The sequence below is a fragment of the Coenobita brevimanus genome, chromosome 55, assembly GCF_032717465.1.
Source record: "Coenobita brevimanus isolate Jiangsu-jjx chromosome 55, ASM3271746v2, whole genome shotgun sequence".
In the NCBI taxonomy this organism is placed as follows: domain Eukaryota; kingdom Metazoa; phylum Arthropoda; class Malacostraca; order Decapoda; family Coenobitidae; genus Coenobita; species Coenobita brevimanus.
In genome coordinates this window covers 34,312,048-34,337,975 of record NC_137008.1, presented here as the reverse complement: position 1 = coordinate 34,337,975, position 25,928 = coordinate 34,312,048, and the positions used below count along the sequence as shown (strand labels likewise).

At 43.9% G+C, this 25,928-nt stretch overlaps 1 protein-coding gene across 1 annotated transcript in view; it reads left to right on the top strand.

The window, feature by feature from the left end:
• HUWE1 (HECT, UBA and WWE domain containing E3 ubiquitin protein ligase 1) overlaps positions 1-25,928 on the top strand; it is a 1,134,422-nt gene that overhangs the window by 23,278 nt on the left and 1,085,216 nt on the right. The window contains exons 4-5 of the mRNA XM_080273518.1: positions 260-341; positions 22,067-22,233. Coding sequence (XP_080129644.1) covers positions 260-341; positions 22,067-22,233 — 249 coding nt within the window. The remainder of the gene's footprint in view (positions 1-259; positions 342-22,066; positions 22,234-25,928) is intronic.

The following is a 25,928-nucleotide window of genomic DNA, read 5'->3' as shown; positions in this document are numbered from 1 at the left end:
TTCTAATTCAGATATTTTTTTGAATGAACGTATACTCAATTTCATGTATGAGGTTACTTCCATGTGCTTTTTAGATAAAAATAGCAGGGATTCTTATACTTAAAAGGTGACTGGTGAATATTTTGACGTATTTTATCCACTCTTTTTAGTGTGTAAAATTGAAAAAATGTTAATATGCTTTTTGAGTTTTCAGGTTTCACAGCATTCTAATCAGATTTTAGTTTTGATGATGTGCAAGTAACTTAATGTTTATTTTTAGGTTTGACAGCATCCTTGAGGAGGCAGCACTTAAAGATGAAGACAAGTGGGTGTTGCCGTGTGACCTGCCAGAAAGGGCTCATGTAAGCACTCTTCTCTCCCTTCATGTTAACTGTATGATTTTTTTTTTTCTCTCTGTGTGCAAGGTGACAGTAGACAGATGAGAGTGTAATAAGCAGGCTTCCAGAGTAGATATACATCTACCATACCGAGCTGTCTTCCAGATGAATACTATAGCAAGGACTGTACCATGCAGGCTGTAGGAATGTTTCGAGTTAGTAATTGACTCTTAAAGTTTAACTTTGGTTACGTTAGAGGAGTACACCTGAATTTGCAATAGAGAGAGGAGAGCCAGGCCAGATTTAATATGCTATACTGTACTGGAAATTTGTGTTGGCAGTAAAGGCATGGTCCACCCAGAAATAGAGTGGTAATGAACCCCTAGACACCATGTGATTTATAGCATGGTCATCCTCTCACTATGGGCAGTTTTCTCAAAGTAGGCTTTTCTCAAAACTTCTTATCTGGAAAAGTATAGCAGTTGGGGAAACAAAGACTTTATTAAGGAACCAGAGCCAACCCATCCCTGAATCACATCTTGTTTATGTTTGTTGCCGGAATCGTGCTAAGTCTGTTCTTCGCTCTGCTAAAAATAATTTCATCCGTACTAAATGCTCTCAACTCTCCAACTCAAATTCTTCCTGCTCCTTCTGGCACCTTGCCAGAAACCTTTCTAACAACTTTACCTCATCATCCTTTCCTCCTCTTTTCCACTCTGATTGCTCTGTAACTATTTCTTCTACTGATAAAGCAGATCTTGTTGCGCAGACTTTCTCTTCCAGTTCCACCTTAGATGATTCTGGTGCTGTTCCTCCATCACTTCCTCCCTCTGACTTCCTCTTGGCGGACATTAAAATTTCTTCAGCTGATGTATTTTCTGCCATCACCGGCCTTCATACTAACAAGGCATATAGGCCTGATGGAGTCCCTATTGTTGTCCTCAAGAACTGTGCTTCTGTGCTTACACCCTGCTTAGGTAAACTCTTTCACCTTTGTCTTTCAACTTGTACCTTTCCTTCTTGCTGGAAGTTTGCTCATTCAGCCAGTCCCAAAGAAGGGTGACCATTCCCAACCCTCTAACTGTTGTCCAGTTGCTTGAACATCCTGTGTCTCAAAAGTTTTTGAGTCAGTTCTTAACAGAAAAATTTAAAAGCATCTTTCCTATCACAGACTTCTTTCTGATCATCAGTAAGGGTTCTGTCAGGGATGCTCCACTGGTTATCTTCTCACCTACCTTTCTGACTCCTGGTCATCCTCCTTTCAGGACTTTGGCAAAAGCTTTGCCATTGCACTTGACATCCCAAACGCTTTCTATCGAGTTCGGCTTAAATCTTTAATTTCCAAATTGCCCTCTTGTGGTTTCTGCCCTTCTATATGTGCCTTCATCTATTGCTTCCTTTCTGGTTGTTCTATAGCCGCTGTTGTTAATTGCCACAATTCTTCTCCTAGACCTATCAGCAGTGTTCCTCAGGGCTCTGTCCTATCACCAACTGTCTTCTTTTTATTCATCAATGACCTAAGCTGTACATCTAACCCTATCCACTCGTACGCTGATGATTCTGCCCTTCACCTTTCCATCCGGTTCTCACAACGTCCATCCCAGCAGTTACTTCAACAAACACAGGATGAGGCTATGGCACACCCAATGTCTGACTTGGCTCGTATCTCTGACCGGGGTAAAAATAATCTTGTTTTTAATGCATCAAAAATTCAGTTTTTACACCTGTCAACCTGACACAGTCTTCCACAGGATTACCCACTAATGTTTATTAATATCCAGCTCAATCCTGCTTCATGCATGAACATGCTTGGGGCTTCATTCATTCAGGACTTATCTTGGGAAGATCATATTTCATCTCCTGTAAAATCAGCTTCCAAGAGATTAGATGTGGAGCACTCTAGTCCACTGAGCCGCGGCTGCACACTAAGAATATAGTGCATAAGCAACAAAAATCCACAAATAAATAAATGAAGACGAAGGTTGCAGACAAGCGTCGTAACCCACTAGCCCCCACCTAGTGTACCGTACTGTAATCCAGTGTGGTCTAGTGGCTAACATAATCACAAGTGGTGGCCATTTTGATACCAAAGTTTCAATACTTCTGATACTAACTCTTTATCTGCAATATCGATAGTGATGGCTAGATATCAATTACTATGAGTACTAAAATACTCTAGACTTTCCTGTTAACTGTAAACATATTTTCAAAAGTGCCATTTCATTGGGGAGTGATGATTTTAACCCGTACCATCCCAGCCATTTTTGCAATTTTATACCCCCCCAATCCCGGACCAAACACTGAAAAAATTTTTATTGCCTAAAGCAATCCAAAAGGACATATAAATCAAGAAAAAGCAAAAAAAAAAAATACTCCTTATAGGAGAAATAAGTGCAGGACGGTTGTCCATCGTGTTTCTAGCCCAAGACCCCTACTATTACCCCTGAAAGCGCAGTCATGTGCTCACCAACCTGAGTGAGTGTTTCGCCACTGCATGGTTGGGTGACGATCAGGTGTGCCAGAGCTGAACTCGGCTACATTATCAAACTCCTCAATTTTCATTACCAAATTTAACTTTTCATTACCAAACTCTCAAAGCCAGCATTTATTCTTCACTAATTATATATACACATAGAAATAATCACTGTCGTTATAACTAGCAGCTTGTTGATTATTTTTGCGATATGTAGGCTAGCAGGTTAATCAGAGAGAACATACAATCCACCGTCTCTATCCTCTGTATCTTCATACATGTGAAAAATCTGTGTGGTAATGGATCATGCTGATTCATTACCAGACAAATTTTTCATTATCAAGTTGGCTCACATTTGTAATGAAAAATACCAAATGGCAACCCTGGTGACGATTGTGCCAATGATTAACGAACGCTCTTAATGCACAATACTGTTTTGGCACCAGTTTTACAGAATACACATCTTAGTTTGCAGTAGGTTAGGTTGGTTATGATCATTGGGGGACCCGGGGGGCAAAACCCCCCAGTTAGGTTTCAGCGCTTCCAGTTAGGCTTTTACTGGTATTTATGGTTTTAAATTGAATATATTTGAGTTTGTTTGGTGTGGTGACGTCATGTCTAGTAGGCGGGTTCGGCAATAAACACTTTATCGAAGGCGTTCCAGTTGCTTTCTTTAATACAGTATCACTAAGTAGGTATATTTTGCTGGTTCTCCAATATTTTTTTTATCAAAAATCAAATGTCAGTCATCTGAGATATATGTAGTACAAAAATAATTTTCCTTGAGAATGTAGGTCTATAAGAAGACGGCTCAAATCCCTGTCACTTTCATTCGTCTATACCGGTATTTTTTCCATCTTTATTTAATACTTTTTAGAGTGACAAAGATAGTCAGGAACCTAACCCCCTATTTCTTAACAATCTCATGGGAAAAATCTATTCGTTATTCGACCAGTTCATTACCTATTTAACCACTTTTTATGGAACGCATCCCTGTCGAATAGTGGGGGATTGGTGTATAGTTAATATTTTCAGATTCCTAGTCTCCACATTGTTATATGCTTTCTCCAAAACTGTGAAGGCTGCATGTAACTACTTTCCCTTCTCTTGAAACTTTTCCACTAAAGACCTGAGAATGAATATCTGATCTATACAACCACTTCCCTTCCTAAAACCTCCCTGTTGTTCTCCAGCTACAGCAATACCTTGATAGGCTATACAATACCCCTAGATGCGATACCCTGGCTTAACGATGGGGGTAGAAATACCACCATAACCCTCCCAACGATGGCCAAACCCATGTTTTAACTTTTTTTTTTTTTTTTTTTTTTTTTTTTTCCTAGACTAAAATTGTGTGTTTAGGTTGATTTATAAACTGTTTTTAGACATAGGTTAATGTGTTTTAGCCATAGGTGGGGTGAACATTATCATTTGGGGGTACAGTTTACTAAGCTTGATTTGATTTTTTCCTGACTTAATTTTGATGATTTTCAGATTTTAGTTGTTGGTTTTAGTGAGTTATTTACAGGTGTTAGGCTTAGGGTAGCTCGTGCTAATGAGAGGTGTTTGATATTTTCTGACCTATTTTTTATGATTTTCAGATTTTATTTGTTGGATTTAGTGAGTTACAGGTGTTAGGCTTATGTTAGCATCCTTGACGGCTGTTAGGCCATTTGGATTGGCTTTAAACTTGTTTTTGGGCTCATTTGGGTGGGTTTTGAGCTTTGTTTGGAGGGAAACCAAAGTCTGGTAAACAGTCCACATTGAAATACATGTTAAAAGTACCACAATATAAGATACCCCGCCTAATGATGGGGTTTTACCTAACCAATTACATTGTTAAAATGGGATATGCCTGTAAATCCTGTTATTTCCCTAACTCTGTCAATAAGTATCCTACCATATACTTTGCCTATTACACTTAGAAGACAAATACCCATATGATTACCTCACACATCTTTTTCCCCTTTTTGGTTGTACAGGACAATAATGAAACCTTACTTCCAGTCCTCAGGGACACTGCCTTCCTCCCAGGGCAATCTGCACATCTTCCATTTCCATTCTGTCACCATCACTTCCCCATGCTTCATAATTTCATGACACTTCATCAGTTCCTGGGACTTTCCTCATTTTGACTTTCTTCATGGCATCCACTGCTTCCATCCTACTGATCTCTTCCTCCCCTCTCACCACCCTCCTTTTCCCAGCCATTCCCTAGCCACTTATACTTGCATCACTTTCATTCTCTATGTTAACCCTTTCCCGCACGGTAAGTTTCAGTAAGTTTTCTGGTGCAGGAATTTTCACTACGAAGCTGCCCGGCCGGGGAGCGCGCGCGCGGGGCAAATTTGAGTGAATGAAACACATTCTTGCCTTATTTTCGCCACCCAAAAATCCATGTATTCCCATGAAACCTATCTCCAGGTATGCATCGATGTTTGTTCTATCTGATAAACATGACCAAAACACAGGAAAACACCAGCAAAAAAAGTTATGAGCCCTGGATGCATGGTCGAGTAAACATTTTTCACTTCCTAACATCGCCGTTTGAATGTTTTCCATCCTACAGGAAAATGATCTAATAAGTTTTTATAGAGAATTTCATCAGCTTTCTAACGAAACCAATCCGGTTGAGATACGATGTATACTTTTCGAGAAAATGGCCAAAAACTGAGAGCCATTTTCGGAAAAATTTCACTGATCTCTGAGAGCAAAGTTTTCCCAGGCACCTAACGTTTTTATTACATAGTAATATGCCCCAATTATCCAGCTTTCCCACTGTGACGGGAAAACCCCATACGCCTCATAGTTCTCGAGTAAATCGAAAAAAAGTACTAGGCACTCCGTGCGTGATTGACTTTGGTGATGCGCGCAAGGTGTACGCAATGTTCCCGTCTATGTAACAACGAATTCTTATGAGAAATATTACATATTTATGTATTGTACATATGTAGAATTTCCTGCTCTTCATCATGGTTCAAACGTGAAATCGATACGTCCAATAGTTTCCGAGTAATTGGCAGAGAAACTGAGAGTATTACTACGAGCATTTCTCAATGGTAACAGCCGGGAAGAGACACTCATTTCCACCGCCTTTTCTCGCACAACACGTAACATAATGCTTACATTTTGGTATTGATCATACGTAGAATTTAGTGGTATAGATCATGGTTGTTACAGAAAATCGATAAGTCTAACAGTTTTCGAGTAATTGGCCGACAAAGTTAGGTGATTACTCTGAGCGCTTGTCACTGATAACAACCGCGAGTGAAAAAAACATTTCCCTAGCCTTTTCCCCCCCAAACCGCTACCCAAAGCTTACATTCCGGTATTGATCATACGTTTATTTTTGTGGTTTTGATGATGGTTGTAACAGGAATTCGAAAAGTCTAATAGTTTTCGAGTAATTGGCCGACAAAGTGAGGTTACTCTTCCGATCGCTACCAACTTTTACACACACTGTAATTTCCTTGCACACTTGCCAGAAGACTATGCTACCAATTGTTTTTCCCCCTATCTGTACAGACTGTTACATCTTCCATGGATGTTTTCCTATTGTTATAACCTACTACACATAAACATAACTTCTAATGATACTGCTGTGGAGATTTACTTTCTTTCATAAGTGTAATCTGTTGGAGAAAATGGTTATTTCTCTGAAAATTGGAGAGGTAATGGTAATAGATTATCATATATATCAACCAAATTTGCAGAATTCACTTCCTCCAGGGGTGTTGATCCACTTTGACCAGGGATTTGAAGATGAGGAGTTATGTAGTGTGAGTGTGTGTGTGTGTGTGTGTGTGTGTGTGTGTGTGTGTGTGTGTGTGTGTGTGTGTGTGTGTGAGTGTATGTGTGAGTGTATGTGTTAGTGTGTGTGTGTGTGTGTGTGAGTGTGTAAGTATGTTAGTGTGTGTGTGTGTGTGTGTGTGTTAGTGTGTGAGTGTTTGTGTTTGTGTGTGTGTGTGTGTGTGTGTGTGTGTGTGTGTGTGTGTGTGTGTGTGTGTGTGTTGGTGTGTGTGTGTGAGTGTGTGTCTGTGTGTGTGTACACTCCACTAGGGAATACTTTGCTCAGTATGGAACCGTTCAAAGCAATCCCCTACACAAAGTGGCACATCACAAACAGGACACATGTGACTTGTGTCCCTCCTCATCTTGCCCAGGGAACACAGGGTGCACCGCAGCCTCCTCCTGCCAGGGATCCTCTCCCGACGGTGCCCCAGTGTGTTGTCCAGCCACAGTCTGTGGTCTACAAAGCGACGTCGCCTGCTGAGCTGGAGTCCTGGGTGTCCTTGGTCCTGTTGTCCTGGAGGTGCAGCTGCAGGCCCGGGCATCTCAGCGACAGCGGGTTCTCCCGACGGACCAGGAAGTGGTGATGGCTCCCTCTCCACCTGCGCTGGTTCCTGAAGTGATGGTGGTGGTGGCTCCTGTGCTGGGACTCCTCCTGCAGGTGGTGCTCCGGGCTGGTCCTGGTCCCCTCTTGGTGGCGCAGGAGCCAGTGGTGTTGGCAGCTGTGGTGGTGCTGCATCAGGTGCTGGGAGTCCTCCTGGCCGTTGGGCTGGAAGATCAGGGGCGTGGTGGATGACGTGCCCTGACGGAGGCCACTCTGCTTCGTCGAAGAATAGGAGCTTGTCGATGATCTCTTCGAGGAACTCCAGCAGAGTGACCTGCCTCCGTACGGTCTTCTTGTACAGGGCGAAGGCGTTAAACATCGCCATCTGGATGAGGTAGAACGTTACCTTCTTGGTCCACTTGACGGTCCGGCGTTGCAGTGGGTAATATTGGACCATTTGGTCAAAGTGGTCTACCCCACCCATATGGCGATTGTAGTCAACCACCACGATGGGCTTGTCCACGGTCTTCTGGACGTATCTTGTCGTCCCGTCACGTGCCCTGGTCTTCCCTCGAACCCGCTTTGGGATGGTGTCTGCGCTGTGGAAGGTGGAGATCATGTTGACGATGTGCTTGTCCTTCCACAGCAGCACCATCATATTATCCTTGTGCATCGCTGTGATGCCCGGCTCCGGTAGTTCCCTGTTCCGTGCGATGTCCTGCAGCTGCTTAGGTGCTCCTCTAGCCAGGCGTAGGGTCCCACACACGTAGGTTCCTGCACTGAAGAGGAGTTTGCACAGGGATACAGAGTTGTAATAATTGTCCATGTACACTTTGTATCCCTGATCCCTCAGCGGCTCTACGAGGCTCCATACTGTCTGCTCCAAGCTCTTCCTCTGCCCCGTATACACCTCAAAGTTAGAGATGTAGCCCGAACAAGCCTCAGCCAGGATGTAAAACTTGATGGCATACTTGGCAGGCTTCATTGGGTTGTAGACGCGGAAGCTGAGCCTCCCCTTCCAAGCCAATGATCCCTCATCCAGGCTGAGATGTTCTTCGGGCTGGTAGGTGTTCTGGAACCGCTGAAGGAGGTACTCGAGTACGCACTCGAGTACCGTGCGAACCCTGATGAGCCAGTCTTGATTGTCCCTGGGGATGGCAAGCGAGTTGAATGCATGGAAGTGTTTCAAGATGGCCCGAAAACGCCTTCCACTCATCACTTGCGAAAACATGGGGTAGTTGTGCACCCTGGACCGATGCCAGTAATGCCTGATGGTCGGCATTGTTACTACCCCCATGAGGAAGTAGATCCCCAGGAACTTGGCCATCATCTCTTCATTGCAGATGAACCATGAGTCCAAACCAGTCCCCAAGAATGCTGCGTAGTTGTTCGTCTCGCGGGTGAAGTACGCCAACAACTCCCTGGTGAAGAACAGCTGGAAAAACTGCAGAGGAGTTCTTGGCGTATCCACCTTCATCCCCGGGGATCCGGTAAAGGGCCCATTTGCTGGCGTGAATGGGCCACTGCTCCATCCCTCGTCACGTGCGTCAACACCTCTCGCACGGGTTGCAGTGGGTCGGGGTTCCGACACCCTTGTGCCTCCTCAGCGACCCCTTGGCCGGCCTCCATGGCCACGCTGAGGACCGTGGCGTCTTCGTGGCGGTGAAGGTGGTGGTGATGATGAGGACGATGACACTCTCTCCTCGTCGGGGTCGGTGATGGTGTCTCCTCTTGGGGCCCGGCCAGGGGAGGATGACACAGTCGCATCCTGCACCAGTTCCAGTGCAGAAATTGCACGACGTGCAGGTGCCAGTGTCACATAACTCGGCCCTGCCGGGGACGTCAGGCCGGCCAAGGGGTAACTGGAGGCAAGAGGTGGAGAGACAGCGATCGCTCTTGGTCCGACAGGTCCTAGAGGAGGCGATGCCTCTTCTTGAAGTGGGGACAACGGCTGGGTTGAAACCTGGGACACCGGTGGTGTTGGTGTCCGCTTCCATCTTGTCAGGCGTGGTGGTCCAGACGCCTCAGGGGTGGGATCATCGATGTCAACCCAGTCCTCCTCACTTGAAGCACCGCTTATCTCCTCATCCTCCTCGCTTGTCGTCTCCTCCTCAAACAGAACCTTTTGCCACTCCTCGGATGAGAGTCCCTTTCTTTCTGTGCTGAATGATGTTCCTTGGCAGTAATTACTCAGAAAAAGTTCAGTGTCTTTAGGTTCTGTGCTGTAAAACAAGAGATATTATCCACCCTCACGCAACACCTTCCACTACGAGCATCACTACACAGGTGATGTTATATGTTTCCAAAGGACCAATCGCTGCACCATATACGATCATTTCGCATGAACGATACCTGTTCGGTGTTTTTCCATGCTCTCATAACTGTTCATTGTCGTCCGTGTGTGTGTGCCATCCCAAAATATATCTATATATATATATATATTTTCCAATGTTCTCGGCCCTCCTTCTCCGAAGGTTACCCACAACTACGATATACTCCAAGAAAATATTATATATATATACTGTATATATATATATATATATATATATATAAGTATAAAAAAATAGGCCTATAGATATATATATAGATATACATACATATCTATATATGTAGGCCTATATATATCTATATTTTCCTTCTTTACTATAATTATTTTTCCCTTCTAAGGTTCCCAGCCACTACGATATACTCCAAAACACACACACACACACACACACACACACACATATATATATATATATATATATATATATATATATATATATTCTTATATAGATGTAGGACTACATATATATATAGAGAGAGAGAGAGAGAGAGAGAGAGAGGCCTATATATTCTATATATATATAGAGAGAGAGAGAGACTATATACTGTAGATATATATTTATTTTACTTCCTATGCCCGCCTTCCCCTCTTTCATCCCACCCATGAATGACACTCCCCCCCCCCTCTCTCTCTCTCTCTCTCTCTCTCTCTCTCTCTCTCTAGCCTCTCTCTCTAGCCTGTCTCTCTCTCTCTCTAGCCTGTCTCTGTCTCTCTCTCTCTCTCTCTCTCTAGCCTCTCTCTCTCTCTCTCTCTCTCTCTCTAGCCTCTCTCTCTCTCTCTCTCTCTATATATATATATATATATATATATACACACACGTATATACATATTTCTGCAACTTCCACAAAAATTATATATATTTATAAATATTTTCTCAACTTCCCCCAAAATTCACCCAACACATGGTACAATATTTGCCATGAACACTCGTGGGACATATCACAAGCATTGTATGCAGAAAATATATGTGTGAAGAATTGTCTTTGCAAGGTACAGTACCTTGTCCAACAACTTCCTTGATTGCCCGGCGTTGCAAGGTACAGTACCTGTCCGTCGTTGCCCGGCGTTGCAAGGTACAGTACCTGTCCGTCGTTGCCCGGCGTTGCAAGGAACAGTACCTGTCCACTCACGTCCGTGATTCATTGGTGTCCTTACCTTTCCAAACACACGTTCCTCTAAACTCTCGCTAATCAAGGATACGAACGTACACTAACACTCGGTGCACACTTCACGTACGGTACATAATACCTTGCCAAGTTCACCTCTCTCTCAGCTATCGCTAATCAACGATACGCACGTACACTATAGTCATTTCCCTGCAAGAAGTCCGTTCAGGCTGTGGCCCGCGTGGTGAATCACCTTTAGACATACTGCCAAATCAACCGTACAAGATGCCTCTCTCTCTCTAATTTCCCATCTATGCGCTATTTGAAATTGTGTTTTATATATTCTGTATATAATAACCGAAGCTATATAGTTCATTGAGTGACACTTTCTAGGATATACAGTATATATATATACAAAAAGAGAGAGAGAGAGAGAGAAGCAGGTGGGGATGGTGGTGACCCTCGAGACGAAGTGAGAATCCTATAATTGGTGGTCAAATTTAGAATGTCGCACCTGGGGAAATTTCCACATTCTCTCACACCCTGAACAGAAATCTTGCTGCGTTACACACCCTAACTTTTATGCAGTCAATAGCACATACGCCACATTTCACGTGCATTTCACAGGGAGACAAAGTGATAATCCTTTACTACATGTCATATCAACGTACATTATCTTTGCAATTACATGACGTCTTCGTAGCCGTATATACCTTCCCCATCACACCTGCCGCTACACTTTAGCTAACCTGCGTTACACACCCTAACTTTTATGCATTCAATAGCACATACGCCACATTTCACGTGCATTTCACAGGGAGACAAAGTGATAATCCTTTACTACATGTCATATCAACGTACATTACCTTTGCAATTACATGACATCTTCGTACCCGTACATACCTTCCCCCTCACACCTGCCACTACACTTTAGCTAACCTGCGTTACACACCCTAACTTTTATGCATTCAATAGCACATACGCCACATTTCACGTGCATTTCACAGAGAGACAAAGTGATAATCCTACAATTGGTGGTCAAAATAACAATGTTGCACTTGGGGAATTCCCATTCTCTCACACCCTGAACAGAATTCTTGCTGGGAGAGTACTATATCACTCATGGCACACTTCTCGTAAATTATATAATAAGCATGTTATTACTAAAGTTCACATCAACGTACATTACCTGTGCAATTTTACCTCCGGCGTTCGTAGTCGTCCTTTCCTTGACAGCTCACCTTCCTCTGAACTCTCGCTAATCAAGGATACACAACTACACAAACACTCGCGGCACACTTCACTTACATTATGTAATAAGCATACGTTATTACTACATGTCATATCAACATACATTACCTGTGCAATTACCGCCGGCATTCGGAGCCGTCAATACCTGGCCTAGCTCACCTCTCTTCACACATGCCGCTAAACTCTTGCTAACCCTAACTTTTTATGCATTGACGAGCACATACGGGACATTTCACGTGCATTTCACACGATATCAGACACAAATACATTACTAAAACAATGTATCAACCACAACCTCGGCAAATATTCCGCTCGTGACTGCATTATACCGTCATTTTTATCACTGAGAGTATGAGGCAACGCTATTTTTGGCACACACCACACTCGTTCACGGAAACTCGTAGCATGTTTTACGCATATTTCATATAATTCCATACGCATTTACAGCATGTTTTACGTACATTTGATACAATTTCATACGCATTTACACGATCAGAATCACAATAATTCAAGCCATAAAACACCGCTACAATTCTCCCCTCCCGACTTCCGGGTTGCCCCGAAGCCATCCGTAACACTTGCTGCCTCCATAAAATTTCACCATGCCATCCACAGTAACTTTCACACACTATATATTTAGGCCTTGGCTGCATTATTGACGTACTTCAACTCACGCTATACGGCTTACGGGGGGGCGGAGTGGCAAAACCCCGCTACACTGACCATGCATCTCTCTCCAAGGCCCAACGATTCCTAACCGCCATTATTCCTTTTCAACACATATATAGATGTTCCATCGACAATATCACGTCACTATATGTTCACATACAATGTATTATCACACTGAGTCAATAGGGGCCTTTGCTTCGGGCAAGAGGGGGAAAATAATGGAGGATTTACAGGGAAACGCGAGCTGTCACTCTCACCGCTTGGCTGCTTGACAATGACTGAGGTTGGAGGGAGCGGGGTGAGGGAGATGAAGCGACGCAGCGTTGCCAATGACTTACCTCGAGAAAGCTTTGGCGACCCTATGACGCGCCCAAAAATCACGCAAATCGGCCTATAAGTTTTTTTCTGACGAATATTTTTGTACCTAAACCATGCGATTCGAGTGACTGTGCAAGACCTAATGCAAGGCGACGTCACGCGAATCGAGTGAGTGTGTCTGGGAGGGTTAACAGTTCCTTAAAGTGTTCAGTCCATCTGCACACTTTTTCTCCTTTGTCCACCATCAGTCTACCATTTTTATGTTTCACTTCCTTACTAACTTCTTTATCACCCTGTCTCTTCCTCCATTTTTCTACCACCTTCTAGAACATTTTCTTACATTCTCTCCACTTTACACTCAAATCTCTTCCAAATTCCTCATCCAGTCTCTTCTTACTCTCTCTCATTAATTTTTTCACTTCTCTGTTCTTCCCTATTCAAAATCACAACTTCCTCTATGCCTTCACATCCCATCCACGTGCTATATGCTTTCTTCTATGCCACAGCTCGCCTCACATCTTCATTCTGCCGTGCTGTTCCTTGTACCCCCTTTCGTCTTCTCTGTACTGCACACACCACCTCACTGCTGCACAGATTTTTTTTTAAAGTCTTGTACACACCTTTTGCCTCCCCCATCTGCTCCAAATCATATTTACCCAATCTCTTCTCCACTTCTCTCTTATATTCGCCCTTATTTCCATCCTCTTGCAACCTTTCTGCCCTCCTTTATCGACTACTTCGTCCTGTCCTTCCCTCCTCCTATTCCTCTTTTATACTTGAACCTTGATTTTTGCCACAACCAGGTGGTGGTCAAAAAGCTCACTCCCTCAAGCTCTGTATGCTCTTCGTGCATTCATTACATACCTTCTCATTCTGTCCTCCACACACACATAATCAATCATTGCCTTCAGTTCACTACCCACCCATCTCATCACTCACCACATATACCTGTGGGTCATTTTGTGCCTACAGAGGGTATTGGCTATCACGAACCCCCTCCCCACACCAATTCCCTCAAGAGCACTGCCATTCTCATCCACTTCTTCAGGCACACCCCACTCACCATCTACTCCATCGTTTCGTTTCGTTTTTGAAGGCTCCAACATGCTTGCACGCATCGGCATTGGTCACCTAATGGCAGATCTCCATGCTGCATGATCCATGGCAGCCTCCCTGCTCAGTCTCTTAACCCTGAGGTCACACTTAATGACCTCGTCCCACGTCTTTCTCGGTCTGCCCCTCGCAACCCCACCCCAATATTAACACTTCTCACTTCTGCACCCAATTATCATCCCCCATCATCTCCACATGCCCAAACCATCTCAATCTACCTCTCCTCATCACAACACCAGTACACTCCCGTTCCATCCTACCTCTCAACTCTTCCATCATAAACCCAGCCCCCCCAGCCTTGCATGCAGGGACGTACTGCACATCCACCTAATCATTGTCATTTCTGTACATTTGAGCCTGCGAATATCCTCTTCCTTTACATCCCAGGTCTCACTACCATACAGCGTCACAATCCTAACACATGCTGCATACAAAGACCCCTTAGCATGTAGGGAGAATCCTCTCAGTGTCAGGAGAGGCAACAGCTCCCTGAACTTCTTCCAACCACTTATCACCCTGTCCACAGAGTTAGCTCCATCCCCACCTCCAGCACATAACATGTCTCCCAAATAACAAAACTCTTCCACACACTCAAGAGACTCCCCAGCAAGTTCAATTCCACCTGCTCGTCGCGACACGCCATACACACAAAATCAGCATTATCTCGCAGTCTACCTCTAATATCACAACATCTCTTGTGCACCCATTTATCACAAACACTGCACAAGATGAAATTACTTCCCATGCCCTTGTGGGAAACTGCACATGGTCACTCTCCCTCTTCTTTGACTGCACTGCCACCAGCCCTAGATATCATCACTTTTGTTTTATCTGCATTTACCCTTAAGCCCTTCTGCCCCATACCATCTCTCCCATTCCTAAATCTCTCCTCTGCCTCCCTTTCATTCTGTTCAGTCAACACCAAATCATCAGCATACACCATCTCCCACGGGAGTCTGTGTCCGAAGTCACCTGAGAGGGCTTCAAGTACCATGATAAACAACATGGGACTCAAAACTGACCCCTGATGCACACCAACATTCACAGAAAACATATCACTTAACTCTCCATTCACTCTTACCTGGGTGCGAGCACTCACATACATGGCATAACCACCCTAACCAGCCACTCCTCCAACCCAAGCTTTCTCATTGCCCACTTCACCACCTCCCTAGGGACTGTGTCAAAGGCCTTTTCCAAATCAACAGAAACAAAATACAGATCCCTTGTCTTCCCAATGTATTTTTCCTGAAGCTGTCGAACAATGAATATGGCATCAGTGGTCCCCCTACCTGGCATAAACCCAAACTGCATCTCATCAATATGCACTCTTTCTCTAACCATACCTTCTAGAACTCTCACCATTACCTTCATTATCTGATCTAAAAGCTTTGTACCTTTATAATTTCCTCTTTCCAGGGCATCAGATTTATGGGCACCAGCACAAAAGATGCATTTAGGTTCATAACTTTTCCTAGAACATCTCTCAAATGTATGACCAAAGCCTTGACAGTGATGACATTGTGTAACCCAGAATCTATTGAAAGCGCGGCATCTTGTAAGATCCACATAGATGTAATTGCCCTGTTCTACAATGGAGGATCTCACCTCTGGCGACATCTTCAAGACAGCAGTTTTGGTGTCATTCCTTGTCCTTGTGAAGAGAAGATTGAGGGTACAACCTCAATCAACGAGCATCTTGATTTTATTGTTTTTTCTCAGAATATTTGAGATGATGTCAGAGTCATCCAAGGAAGAGGAAGGGCCTGTCACGGTCATTTTAGGCAACATTTTGTTTGGCTCTGATATGCAAAAAGTGCCCTTAGAGCCAAAATGATCAGTCAGCACCCCAGTTGCTTCACCCTTGGCCTCAGCTAATGGAAACTTCACTACCAGCCCACCAGCCTTGGTCTTAAGACGGCTGTCACCCGGTACCGAGCTAAGTACGCCTCTGATATCTTCTGGTCCCATCTGCTTTGTCAGGGCACCAGCGCCACTCTCTGGTTTCACAATCAGTACATGCTGACTATGAATGGCTTTTTTCTGGCCATGAACACTGATCTTAATCACGCCCCCAGGCAGAGCCTTCCCTCCCCCCACGAGAGACCTGCGAACAGCATCTGCCAATGACTTGGCCTGATCTTGCGTGACCACCATGGGTGATGAGACCTTGGTCTGTAGTGCCTCCAGTCTATTTGATATGTCTCTGATTGCTTGAAAGATTGGCCCAATAACTTTATCTTCAAACTCCTTCTTGGTACTACATCCTCCACCAGCCAAGACCTCGTCTGCTGGTGCAACACACTGGCTACACAGCCAGCGAAAGCCCAGCTGGTGGCTCCTCTTCATAAATGGATAGTCGCCTGCATCCAAATTTTCACAAGCTATATGAATCCACTCTCTGCAGTAGGCGCACTTCAGTGCTTGTGCACTTTTTGCTACAGACCTACTGCAGCGAGGGCACTGGTGTTGTTTACTCATGATAGGGGAGAACAAAAAAATAAAACAAAATAACAACAGCAGCAAAACGTATATACAGTACTACCCGGGATAAACCCGGGTAGCGCCGCCCCCGTTTGTGTCACCCTAATTTTGGAGAAAAAAAAGAAAACCGAAAGAAAAAAAAGCACAAAAAAACAGAAATGGAAAAGAAACAAAAAAACAGGGTGTCTGCGAGGTCACCACGAGCAGGTGGGGTACGACTTGACTACCCTTCTAGGAAAGGTAACCCAAGCCGAGGTGCCGCAAAAGTGCTGAGATGGTATTGAAACTTTTCCCAATTCGAGCTTTATAGCAGCAGCAAATACGTCACTTAGGCAAGACCTCATTCGTTACGATACTGCCACTGCCACTGCGCAGTATCCTTCGGTAGAAGGATAGCTGCGATTATCTCGGCACATGCTCCACAGCCAGGATTGGATGAAGTAGAGAAAGATTGATTTTGGGATGATTTAATACATGTAGTGAATGGTATGCAGGATGATGAGATAGTGATTTTGGGAGGGGACTTAACCCCTTAAACGCGGCCGTGAACAGTCAACTCCCCCCGAGTGGCGGGGTTGTATCGCGGTCTGAGTACCTGTAAGAAAATATTAGCCAAAAATCAGAGATTAGCCCTAGAACATTATACTTGGTATGGCAGATAGTACTTACATTCAGCTTTCTCCAGAGACAGGTGTTGAGCCTTCGTGGACTACCCAAGGACTTGTGGAGACTTGCAAAGTTGGGTAACCAAATCTTCACTTTCACACCTCCAGCAACCCGGTTTCCCCTCTACCACAGCCTCATTCTGTCACAGTAAACTTTATACTACAACGTACAGGTAGTTTGGAATCCGTATTTGTACAATAAGCACTGAAAATAAGGCTAAAGTCAACGGAGCGTACGGTCGACATGCACTGTGGCGGCGGTCTTCCTGTCACTCAACAAACATTTCCATTTTCACAGCTATAAACATGTATATTACATTATTTTCAATCATATTACTTCCCAAAAGATCACCACGGCGCGCTTTTTATTCTGCCTTACGCCCGCCACTTTATTCTCGTTCCTGTCGGCTGCTTGCACTGACTCGGAAGAGCTAGAACTCGCCATAATGTCACTTTGAAAGCCTGCGGTAAACTGACGCTAAACAGGGGCAAACCGTGAGAAAAAAAGCTATTGTTACAACTGGGGAAACAAGCGTTTCCTATTAGCATGAACTGCTTGTGAGAGGAGAGCGCAGATTTACAGTTCTGAGCGCTCAGAGCGCTGCCATGTATCACAGCCAGGCTGGCCAGGCCTTGGGGGGGGGGGGACGGGGGAAAAACGCGATACTTGGCAACAACTGAGGTCAGTAGTACAAAGGTAAAGTATGCTAAGTGTAGCTAAAGGGTGGTGGTACTGATAGACAATACCAGCTGGAGCCTGCTTGCCCGCGGTTATTCAAAATGTACTAGAATCGCAAATGCGACGATCCGCCATTATGTCCTTTTTGCCGAGCGTCGCAAACGAGACGATCCGCGTTTAAGGGGTTAAATGGTCATGTAGGTGAAGCAGCACAAGGTTATGAAGGAGTGCATGGGGGATGTGCGTATGGTCTAAGGAATGCAGAAGGGGAAAGGATACTCGAGATTGGGGAGGCAACGGACATGATTGTGTGCAACACATATTTTAGGGAAAGAGACAGTAGGTTAATTACGTATGAGTCTGGGGGAAATAGCAGTCAGATAGATTATTTTCTGGTTAGGAGGGCCGATAGGAGGTTCATGAGGGATGTTAAAGTTATAGGAAGTGAGGAGTGTGTGCAGCAGCACAAACTACTGATTTGTGATATAGTGCTTAAAGAATGAGTGATGAAAAAGAGGACTTATGTACCTAGGAGGAAAATATAGAAGGTGAAAAACCACGCAGTAAGGGATGCCTTCTATAGCGAGTTGAGGATAGTGGTGGCTGAACAGGGAGCTGTAGACAGAGGCGTTAATGAACAGTACAGAGCCCTCATGAACAATCTCTTGAGAGTTACTGATGTAACATGCGGTTGGACAAGAGGACCACCAAGACATAAAGTAACCTGGTGGTGGGATGAGGGTGTAGAATCTGCAGTTAAGGAGAAAAGGAGGCTTTTCCGGGAATGGAAGAAGGATGGTAGCAAAGAGGAATATTTGGCTGCCAAGGATGGGGCTAGAAGAGAGGTATACAGGGCAAAGTCTGAGTCACAGAGACTTTTACTTGATAACCTAATTCATGGGGAAAGGAAAAATATGGTATGTAGTGTGGCAGGTCAGGTGAAGAGGGATAATCGGGATATTATAGGTGAGCAGTGTGTGAAGAATGATGAAGAAAGGGTAGTGGTCAACAGTGAGGATATTAAAGATGCATAGAGAGAGCATTATAACCGATTGTTGAATGAGGGAGAGGTATAAAGCTTTTAGATCAGATAATGAAGGTAATGGAGAGAGTTTTAGAAGGTATGATTAGAGAAAGAGTGAATATTGATGAGATGCAGTTTGGGTTTATGCCAGGTAGGGGGACCACTGATGCTATATTCATTGTTCGACAGCTTCAGGAAAAATATATTGGTAGGAGAAGGGATCTTTATTTTGTTTTTGTTGATTTGGAAAAGGCCTTTGACAGAGTCCCTCGAGAGGTGGTGAAGGGGGCAATGAGAAAGCTTGGCTTGGAGGAGTGGCTGGTTAGGGTGGTTATGGCTATGTATGTGGGTGCTCACACCCAGGTGAGAGTGAATGGAGATTTGAGTGATGAGTTTTCCATGAATGTTGGTGTGCATCAGGGGTCAGTTTTGTGTCCCATGTTTTTGTCATGGTACTTGAAGCCTTTTCACGTGACTTTAGAAACGGACTCCTGTGGGAGTAGTTGTATGCTGATGATTTGGTGTTGATTGCAGAGAACAAAAGGGAGGCGGAGGAAAGGTTTAGGAGGTGGAGAGATGGTATGGAACACAAGGGCTTAAGGGTAGATGCAGATAAAACAAAAGTGATGATATCTACGGTTGGTGGCGTTACTGTTAAAGACGAGGGAGAGTGGCCATGTGCAGTTTGCCACAAGGGCGTGGGAAGTAATTCCATTTTGTGTGGTGTTTGTGATAAATGGGTGTATAAGAGATGTAGTTGTATCAGAGGTAGACTGCGAGATAATGCTGATTTTATGTGTACGGCTTGTCGGGGAGAGCAGGTGGAGATTGTCAGACGTGAAAGAATTGAACTTGCTGGTGAATCTCTTGAGTGTGTGGAAAAGGTTTGTTATTTGGGAGACATGTTGTGTGATGGAGGTGGGGCTGGAGCTAACTCTGTGGCTAGGGTGAGAAGTGGTTGGAAGAAGTTCAGGGAGCTGTTGCCTCTCCTGACATTGAGAGGACTCTCCCTGCGTGCTAAGGGGTCTTTGTATGCAGCATGTGTTAGGAGTGTAATGCTGTATGGTAGTGAGACCTGGGCAGTGAAGGAGGAGGATATTCGCCGGCTCAAACGTCCAGAAATGACAATGATTAGGTGGATGTGTAGTACGTCCCGGGCCCAAGGTCTGAGGGTGCTGGGTTCACGATGGAAGAGTTGAGAGGTAGGATGGGACTGGAGTGTATTGGTGTTGTGATGAGGAGAGGTAGATTGAGATGGTTTGGACATATGGAGAGGATGGGGGATGATAATTGGGTGAGGAAGGTGGGAAGTGTTAATATTGGGGGTGGGTTTACGAGGGGTAGACCGAGAAAGACTTGGGACGAGGTCATTAAGTGTGACCTCAAGGTTAAGGGACTGAACAGGGAGGCTGCAATGGATCGTGCAGCATGGAGAGCCGCCATTAGGTGACCAAGGCCTACGCCTGCAAGCATGTTAGAGCCTTTAAGAACGAAAATGAAAACGAGGAGGAGGATTGAGTGCTAGGGAGCACTGCATATCCCCTAACCTCAGTGGGGATAGCAAGGATGACAACTAGGGCCAGAGATGGACTTACAAGAAGTGCTAATGAGAGGTGTTCAATATTTTCTAACCTATTTTTAATGATTTTCAGAGTTTATTTGCTGGTTTTAGTGAGTTATTTACAGGTGTTAGGCTTAGATTAGCGTCCTTTACGGCTGTTAGGCCATTTAGATTTGCTTTAAACTTGTTTTTGACTCATTTGGATGGGGAACCCAAGGCTGAAAAACGCATCCCTGTATTTTACATGTTAAATCTACCCCAATATACGATACCCCGCCTAGCAATGGGTTTTTACCTAACCAGTTGGATCCAAACTGAGCTATAGCTGTATATATATTGAACACCCATGGGGACATCGCACAACCTTGTTGCACTCCCACATTGTAAACCTATCACTTCAATGTCCTTTTACCCTTTCTCATACCTCACTGCCATCATAAAAATTCTTGACGCACAGCTTACCATCTACATCATACATGCACAAAAGTACCTGTGAAAAATTACCATCTGGCATCACGCATATTTCGCTGAGAATTACTTTCGGTGCATTAAGTAAAAAAAGATAATGCAGTGTGAAACTTAAATAAAGTATCACTAGTTAACAATAAAGGAAAAAATACAATGAAACTGCCAGCATTTAGTGCTTAGATGCAACGTCTGTGATAAACTCGAGTGCAGTAATCCTGAATGATAAACTAGTCAGCTAAGCATAATATCTATGATAGTGTAAGTCACAAGATCTGAAGTCACATAATTGCCTTACCTGCCTTTATACATCAACACATGTACTCTTCACATACCGCAAGAGCCAGATTTTCTAGCCCCAAGTCCGTCAGTTCTTAACAAAGATCAGTCACAAATCCCTTTTCACACTCGTTGGGCTAAATGTGAAAACATAAATTTTACTGCTCCCTCATCGTTAACATTTTTAGTTTTTATTCACTCTCCACCAAAGAAACTTTCCACACCATAAACACATTAATTTCATGTGATCGAATGTTGCTGTCATTTGTACTAAGCTACCACACCATACGCCACTCTGTCCAACAGTTTACTTTTTTTCCTGGAAATAAATACTTTTCTTGTGTACATAACACTTTCAGTTTGCTTAGGCAGAACTAAAGTTAGTTTGGAACTGTGTGCTCAGAGTTTTGATATGAAATGAGGAGCATGCAAATAAATAAAGTAATGCATCAAAACACAACAACACATAACAACTGAGGCAGGTAGTGGCAGATATGCAACATGGGTCATGGTCAAGGAACCCAACCAGCCCGACAAAAGAACATCGCATGAATTGTAAACAAATGCAGTCATCTGGAAATCCATTACCTAAATTCACCCACTTCCCACTCAGTTTCTCCCATGTAATTGAGTGATATGTTACAGTACTGAATAACTAAGGGAACAATTAAATGATCATGATATTGTAAAATCATTGCTTCTCTTTGTCTGAAATCATGACTTTATTGTACCACTGATTGCATCCCATTTCTGAGCTGGATATTGCCTAATTTCATCAGCTGTTGTTTTAATGGAGCTGAACAGAAAGTGCCAGATGTTGCGATAGGTCAGATATTGTGATGACGTATAATTGAGAGATCACTATGTCAGTATATAAGTGGCTGTGTTAAAATGATGGTACTATTTTAAGGTAAGAGTTGCATAGATAAAAAGGGCAGCATGGAGCTGGCCAAAAAAATAAAGTAGGTGTAGAGCAATATTCATAATATTTGTATGTTGTCAGGTTGAGGAGTTGGTGGTATGGGTGCTCCACTTCACTACACTGCTGGTGGAGCATTCCTTCTCCCGCCACTTGTATTCCTCTGTGGAGCACCTCATCACACTTCTTTCATCCACCTCCATGACTATTGTCCTTGCCGTCCTCAATCTGCTGTACATGTTCAGTAAAAGGTAATGTCCTTTATTTACCCTCTAATTTTTTAAGTTGTTTAGCATATGCATTTTCAGTGGTTAAACATTACATAATTTCTCGTAGAGGCAGGGGTAATGCATTTTAATCTGTTACACAGGTGAATTATATTTCTGGTAGAAGTAGTGAATTAAAAGAATGTTAGTTTTCAGGCCAGATCTCAAAAGTACAGTACTGAACCTGTAAACTGATGTGATCGTGCTTTGATAAGGTAGCTGTTGTTTGAAAAGCTTACCAAATGATAGATATCAGCATCTGAGTGACTTGAAATAAATATTAGGTCTTGACAGTAGCTAAATCTTAGTGATAAACAATAACATCAGCCATATGCAAGGTTAGTCAGCAGAAGTGTCAGCAGTTTAAACCCCATAATCATCCTTCACAGCACCTCTTCCCAGATCATGGCTCCTTGAAATGAGACTTATCAGAGGCATTTGACAGTGTCAGGCACAATATCTACTAAAAATTACAGCAGACAAACATTGACAACTTTTGGTTTAAAAATTACGTAAATAACAGAACACAGTTGTCTGCATTAACAGTACAATCCTATCTATCTCAGATGTAAATTTCGGCGTCCCTCAGGGCTCAATCATAGGCCTAGTACTTTTCAACATATTTATAAACATCTCATTACATATTAATCAGTGTTTATTAGTGCAATATGCGGATGACACCCACTACTACAATATGCGGATGACTCTCACATCCTACGCAGTGGCACAATATCTGAAGTAGATGTCTTAGCGAAACAGAAGAAACTCTATCTCGAGCCAGATTATGTTTCCTGAAAAATGGTCTTATGTTGAACACAAAAAACTCAGTGTATTTTCATAGGAACACGTCAACTCTTCTCTAAAATACCCAGCTCCACTGCTATCCACTTTCACGACACCACAATCAAACCCTCAGTACATGCAAAAAATGTAGGAGTTTACATAGCCTGGTGTATAACCTACGATAAACATATAAAGTAACAAAAAAAGCCTTGGGAGCCTTGATGTTTATAAGTAGAATAAAACATTACTGTGATAGAGCAACTCGCCTAATAATTGTAGTCTCTAGTACTAAATATCCTAAGTTATTGCAACATAATATGGGGTACAACAAATTGCTCCCTCATAGTCAGGATACAAAAGCTACAGAACTTCATCATAAAGGTCGCGGATGCTAGAGCCAGGAAGTACGATCAGTTAACTCCTCTTTTCAATGACTAAATAATATCTATCTATCTATTTGCCAGACACCATAAACCTGTAAAGGGTGGCCATTTGACTTAGAGTTATTTGTTTTACGAGGAGAGGCACTAACCCTCCACCAACCCACTTGTTGACACATAGGGAGCACATATGGTTTGGTTATATGGTTACCACCCAGCATTGTAAATGGTTTCCTGGCTTACAGGAAACCATTTGGCATGTTACTCAATGTAAAGCCACCTGTAATGGAAAGAAAAGCAATAAGAAGTGACAGAAAACATGGGAGAAACAGGAAGAGAGGAGGGCAAGCACAGAAAAAGCATGATAGATTAAGGAAGAAATAGGCCGCACTACATCAAGTGAGTGGATGATGGTTGCCACCACCTACCACACACACAATACTGTACATATATATATATATATATATATATAATAATCATACTTATTTTATACATTATATATATATATATATATATATATATATATATATATATATATATATATATACAGTATATATATATATATATACAGTATATATATATATATATATATATATATATATATATATATATATCTATATACACAGTCATATATATATATATATATATATAATTTTTTTTTTTTTTTTTTTTTTTTAATGTGTCCGACTCTGGGCAAAGGCTTCAGGGCCTATATCTCGGGGGCAGTAGCCTATCCCAAGGCCCAGTAGTCCTCCTACACCTCCACATGTCACCACTTCGGCGCTAACACCCACCGTCCATATTGAATACATGCTAGGGCTGTCTCATACAGGACTGGTGTATTGGTATTAGCGGGGGTACTTTTATGACATGTCGGCGGGTCATCTGGTAGATCAGGAAAGTCTGCTTCTATGAAATTCAAATCCTTAAACTGTTCCCTGCCCCAGCCGGGATTCGAACCTGGGTCCATCAGGACTGCAAGGCCGCCTCTCTACCGATTCAGCCACCGCCTACCCCTATATATACAGTAATCCCTCTAATATCCGGACGCCCAATATCCGAACATCCCCACTAACCGAACCTTATCGTCCTGGGATCAAACATTCCCAAAATGGTCCGAAAATCCAAAAAAATTGGGAAAAAAAATCGATTTTTTGCCGTCCGTAATTTGAACGTGCCGCGCGCGCCGCGTGAGAGCATTGTTTTGGTTCGTCATTCCTCCGACGTCCGATAGAGCGCCGCTGCATCCTCCCCACTTCCCGCCTGTCTCTCACCGCGACAAGACCTACGCTCTTCGCCATGGCTGCCCACGTGCTCGCTTTTGTGGTGGTGCCGTACTTGCTGCAAGGCCTCCTGCTGCTCTCTGCCCTACTCTTAGTGTGTGTGATGATGGCCCCGCCTCCTGAGAAAAGGAAGAGAGTGGTGTTGACTCTGGAGAAAAACGGAGATATTGGAGAAGGTTGATGCGGGTTGGTCTTCCTCTCGCATTCTCCGTGAGTTCAACCTGGCCCGGTCGACTTTGTTTGATATCAAGCGTTCCCGAGACAAGCTCATGCAGTACACGGCTGACTTCTCGTCGAGAAGCAAACGCAACGTGGAGAGGAAGGTTATGTTTACCCCCAAGTATGCAGAGATCGACCGCTCCACGTTGATTTGGTATCGACAGCAACGTGCAGCTGGTGTGATGGTACGTGGAACGGAGCTGAAGGCTGCTGCTGAGAAGTTTGCAAGGCTTCACGACGCCCTAGACTTCAAAGCATCCGAGGGTTGGCTCTTCGCGTTCAAGTTGCGACATGGCCTTACTAACCGTAAAGCACATGGCGAAGCATTGGACGCTAACGAGGATGGAGTGGACGAGTTTCAGCACAAGGTGAAAGGCTTGATCGACAGGAGGGCCTCACTCTCGGTCAAGTCTATAACGCTGACGAAACTGGCCTATTCTATCGCTCGGTGCCAACGAACACTCTCGCCGATGAGACGGAGAAGCGTGTACCTGGCCGCAAGCTTTCTAAGGAACGGATATCTGCTTTGTGTTGTGCCAATGCTAACGGCATGCACCGGCTTAAGCCCGTTATTGTTGGCCGTGCAAAGCAGCCTCGGTGCCTTCGTGGGGTGATGGATGTCCTTCCTGTCGTATGGTACCATTCTTTGAAAGCATGGTTCACAGCTGTGATTTTCAAAGACTGGTTTCACCATCACTTCGTCAAGGAGGTCATACATTACCAGACGAAGACACTGGGAATTCCTCGCGACCAGGTAAAGGCTCTCCTTCTCGACAATGCACCTGCCCACCCGTGCGACAAGGACTTGGTTGCTGAGAATGGCCGTATTAGGTGCATGTTTCTGCCACCCTATCGACTGCTCTCATTCAACCAATGGACCAAGAAGTGATCGTGGCGACAAAGCGCCTGTACCGTCGGAAGTTCCTGGACGAGGTGATGGTGGTTCTCGAGGACGAGGACGAGCGCAGGGAAGGACGTGACACTCGAGGCAAGCGGACTTTGGAAAACCTTCGCC